The 4,850-nt window shown below is 46.2% G+C and overlaps 1 protein-coding gene across 1 annotated transcript; it reads left to right on the top strand.

Moving 5' to 3' along the window:
• Positions 1-253: 253 nt before the first annotated feature.
• Positions 254-1,505, top strand: LOC140016565 (uncharacterized). Its single transcript, XM_072070118.1, has 2 exons — positions 254-1,354; positions 1,488-1,505. The coding sequence occupies exons 1-2, from the start codon at positions 254-256 to the stop codon at positions 1,503-1,505; spliced, it is 1,119 nt and encodes a 372-aa protein (XP_071926219.1).
• Positions 1,506-4,850: the final 3,345 nt, after the last annotated feature.

Genomic DNA, 4,850 nt, shown 5'->3' with positions numbered 1-4,850 from the left:
GATATTATTTCTGCTTTACCTTACCCCGCGAGTGTGCGGGAGGTGCGCTCCTTTTTGGGTCATGCAGGTTTCTACAGGAGATTCATCAAAGATTTCTCAAAAATTGGAGCGCCCCTGTTCAAGCTATTGCAGAAGGACGTGGCATTTGACTTCACCGAAAAGTGCAAGGTGGCATTTGACAAGTTGAGGGACTCATTGACTGACATCACCACCGGTTATCCAACCTCCAGACTGGAACCTCCCATTTGAGATAATGTGTGACGCGAGTGACTATGCAGTGGGAGCGGTGCTGGGGCAACGGATTGGCAGAGCTGCACATGCAATCTACTATGCGTCGAAGGCGTTAAATGGAGCTCAGCTCAACTACTCTACCACAGAAAAAGAATTGCTAGCTGTGGTTTTTGCATTAGAAAAATTTAGACCTTATTTGTTAGGTGCAAAAATAACAGTTTTCTCTGATCATGCAGCCTTGAGATACTTGATGACGAAGAAGGATGCTAAACCAAGGCTCATCAGATGGATCCTGCTTCTTCAAGAGTTTGACTTGGAGATTAAGGATAAAAGTGGGGCAGAAAACTTAGTCGCTGATCACTTGAGCCGCCTGCTTGCTCATAAGGAGGAGCCACCATTGAGGGAGGCGTTTCCAGAGGAGCAACTATTGGCCATTGACTCGTCTACTCCCTGGTATGCCGATTTGGTAAACTTTCTAGTGACTAATCAATTGCCTGCAGGGTGGCCAAAGGCTAAGAGGGACAAGTTGAAGAGTGATGCCAAGTATTACATTTGGGACGACCCGTACCTTTGGAGACAGTGTTCGGATCAAGTGCTCAGAAGGTGTGTAAGTGCAGATTTCTTAAAATCTAATATCTTTGCCCGTTTTGGAATGTCAAGAGCTGTGGTTAGTGATAGAGGGACACATTTCTGCAACAAGACTATCACTGCCTTGTTTCGAAAATACGGTGTACTGCACAAGGTATCCACACCGTATCACCCGCAGGCAAACGGTCAGGCCGAAGTGTCAAACAAGGAAATCAAGTCGATCTTGGAGAAGATGGTGCGTCCGGACAGGAAGGATTGGAGTTTAAAACTAGAAGACGCACTATGGGCTTATAGAACCGCGTATAAGACGCCAATTGGGATGTCTCCTTATAGACTTGTTTTCGGTAAGGCTTGTCATCTCCCCGTGGAGTTCGAACACAAGGCGTTTTGGGCAGTGAAGCAGTGTAATATGGGATTAGATGAAGCAGGGGCCCAAAGGAAATTGCAGCTACAAGAGTTAGAAGAAATACGAAATGAGGCGTATGAAAATGCCACGATCTATAAGGAGAAGAGTAAAATCTTTCATGATCAGCAGGTTTCTAGGAAAACTTTTGTAGTGGGGCAAAAAGTCCTCTTGTACCACTCAAGGCTTAAACTTTTTCCCGGTAAGTTGCGTTCTCGTTGGATTGGTCCATTTGTCGTTTCTAATGTGTTTCATTATGGTGCAGTGGAGATCTAAAGTTTAAAAACCGAGAAAAAGTTCGTGGTGAATGGCCATCGTTTCAAGCCTTATTATGAGGGTTTCTATGTTGAAGAAGTAGAAGTTGAACACCTCCAAGATTCACTTTATCATGCTTAGGGGTTTTGGCCATGTCTAGCCAAAGACAGTAAAGAAAGGCGCTACTTGGGAGGCAACCCAAGACTATTTGTTTTAGTTTTCGTGCATTTTTGAAGTTTTAGTTAAGTGTTAGTGTCAATTAATGGTTTGATGTTTGGTGGCAGGGAATTAGCAGTTAGACGTGCCCACGCCAGATGGTCACGCCTGACGGAGGAAATTTTCGATCAGGTTCTGCAAACTACATAGTAGTTAGACGTGCCCACGCCAGGTGGTCACATCTGAGGGAGGAAATTTCGATCAGGTTCTGCGGACTCTATGGCAGTTGAACGTGCCCACGCTAGGTGGTCACGTTTAAAAAAAAAAAAAAAATTTCCGTAGACCTACTTCTTCTTTTCTTCCCTTTTCTTTTTTTTTTTCTTCTTTCTTCTTTCTTCTTCCTTTTCTTTCTTTTCTTCTTTTCCTTCCCTTGCTTAGTCCGCCGCCGCACCGCACGCCTGCCGCCCGCCTGCAGCCCAGACCAGCGAACCGCGCGCGCCTGCCGCCTGCCTCGCCCAGCCCCGCCAGCCTCGCCTGCCGCGCGTCAGCGCGACTCCAGCATCAGCCCGCGCGCGCAGGTCAGAAGCCTCTAGCGCGCCAGCGCGACTCCAGCGCAGTCCGTGCGCCGCCTTTCCCCCCTGCGCTGGTCCGGATCCTCCACAGCCAGCAGCCACCTCACGCGCAACCTGCAGCCCAGGTGGTCCAGCCCACAACCAGCCCTCTCTGCGCGCAGCCGCTACTTCGCACGCTAGCGCGCAGCTCACCCCCTTCGCGTGTAACTCAGCCTGGCAAATGAGCTGAAATTTTTCTCCGGTGATATCTCTTTTTCATTTACTGCCCCTAATTAGCTGATGCCAGATTCTTAATTTTTGTTAGCAGAGGACAGATTTTTACTTTCTTAGCTGATGCCAGATTTTAATTTCTTAGCTGAGGCCAAATTTTCAATTTCTTGCTTGAGTTTGGGTGCTGTGATATATTTGTGGTTGATTGTGGTCTATTTGTGAAATTTGGTGCTCAATCAGAGATATTGGTGGAAATTTTTCACTCTGGTTGTTTCTTTAATTAGTTTTTGGGGGAAATTTTGCTGCGGTTGTTTAATTAAGTAATTTTTGAGGTTGTTTGGTAGAATTTGGGGAAGTTTTCGTGGTTTCCATATTAATTAGTTTTTGGGTGCAATTTTTATTGTTTATCTACTTAATTGATTCTTGGGCTATTTGGTTGCTATTTGTTCAATTGTTGGTGTTTGGAGCTGTGTTTGGGGACCCTTTGCTTTGTTGATTAACCACCGCTTCATTTTACCCAACTTCACCTTGACTTTGCCCTCTTTTCCAATCTCCCATGACTAAACCGAAAACCAAAGGAAAGAACAAAACTTCCACTTCATCTCCTCAGCCTACGGTCCCCTTAGAGGGACCTGCCCCATCGACGGGGCCTGGAGGGCCTCGTACCCGCCTTGGACGGAATAGGGAGGTTCATATCTCCTCTCCGGCCCATTTTGGCGGTCATTTGACCTTCAACCGGGCTGCCGACAAGGAGCGGTATGCTTCGGCTTGCACAAGGAAGATAATTCCTTGTAAATACCTTCATGGCCCTACACTTGATTTGCTAAACCTGAGGGATGAGGTCGCACAGCACTTGACTAATGTAGGTTGGGCCCGCTATGCTTCTATCAATCAACCTGCTTTTACTGAACTCACGTGGGAATTCTATGCTACCTTTGAATTTAATATTCCTGAGGAATTCTCCGTTACCACTCCTGGGGTTGTGAGGTATCGATTAATGGGTAGAGAGTTCAACCAATCTATCACTGAGTTTAATTTGGCTCTTGGGTTTATTGATATTCCTTACTCCCAGAGTGAGGAGTATATGCACAGTGCGTGCGAATATATAGAGCCATTTTTCTCTCATTACCTTGATTATTGGAGTGGCTTGTCAGTTGACCAGCAATGCTATGACCCCAGTCAGTCTAAGGCTTCTTATCTTAAGAGCGCCGCCTATCGTTATCTACATAGATTCATGGCTTATAGTTTCTCAGGTAGGAAGGATAGCTCCGGTACTCTGACCAAGCCCGAGTTTTTTTTTGTTTGGTGCATGGTCACTCGGACTAGGGTCAATTTGGGTAGTTGGTTTGCCCTCCACCTCCGAACTGTGCTAAGTAAGAAAAATAAGCCGTTAATCTTGGGTTCCTTTATCACTCAATTAGCTGTGAATCTTGGGGTTTTGGACTTGAATAATCATAGCTTGCATCGTGCTTGTATTATGGAGCCTCTTGATTTGGTTTGTTTGGAGAAAATGGGTCTTGTGCGACAGGTGAATGGTGCTTTCCAGTTTGCTCCCTCGGGGCCAATCTCCGTTCCTCCGAAGCGCAAAGCTTCCAAATCCGCTGCTCCGGAGGCTGGTGGTCCGTCCACGGGTGCCCCCGGACCATCTTCTTCGGTACCTCCGCCATCTTCCTCCGTCGATAGCCAGCTAGCGGCCCTCCGGTTCCAGATGCAGCACATGGACACTCGTATGGATCGGATGGAGCGGCAAATGGGCGGGGTGGCCCAGAATATAGCGCAGTATCTCCATCACGTGGGCTTTCGCCCGCCTTTTCCTCCGCAGCCATGATTCATTTCTGCCCTCCTCCGTTTTAAGGGAAGTGTCGTTGCCCCAATAACTCTGATTTGGTCTTACTTTGCCTACATTGAGGGCAATGTCGGGTTTGGGTGTGGGGGAGGGTTAACTATGCTTCAGAGGTGTTTTTAGTTGTCTGCTTGAGTTTTTCCTTGCCTTAGTAGTTGTCTTTTCTTTGAACGATGATGAATGCGAATTGGGATATAAGCGTACATAGTAAGTTCATGCCATGGGGTGTTCTACTTTCCTTGATACTGAATTGATTGATTAATATGCTGAACTTGACATCCATTTGATCACTTGTGCGATTTTTGGGCCTAATTTTTCGTTTTGTTGAGTGATTAGTGCACATGGTTTGTCATTCTAGAACTTGCTCGATTATGCATGTCAAGACCACATTTTAATGAATTTAATGCATTGAAATGATAGGGCACCTAGGAATGAGCCATTTTGGACTTTCTTACAACTCACCCTTGGATTATTTTACCATTAGGGAGCCAAGTTGAGCTTTACATCCTATTTTTCGCTTGAGACCCTAGTTTTTAGCCGCAAAACCTCTCCTTAGACTTTTTGAACCTTGTGTGAGGAAGTGCTTTGATTT

The sequence above is a fragment of the Coffea arabica genome, chromosome 11c, assembly GCF_036785885.1.
Source record: "Coffea arabica cultivar ET-39 chromosome 11c, Coffea Arabica ET-39 HiFi, whole genome shotgun sequence".
In the NCBI taxonomy this organism is placed as follows: Eukaryota; Viridiplantae; Streptophyta; class Magnoliopsida; order Gentianales; family Rubiaceae; genus Coffea; species Coffea arabica.
The sequence above is the reverse complement of the archived record's forward strand: the minus strand, read 5'-3'. Positions and strand labels throughout refer to the sequence as shown.

Excerpts from the sequence above, each read along its gene's own strand:
- LOC140016565 (XM_072070118.1), top strand. The coding sequence starts at position 254 with ATGTGTGACGCGAGTGACTATGCAGTGGGAGCGGTGCTGGGGCAACGG.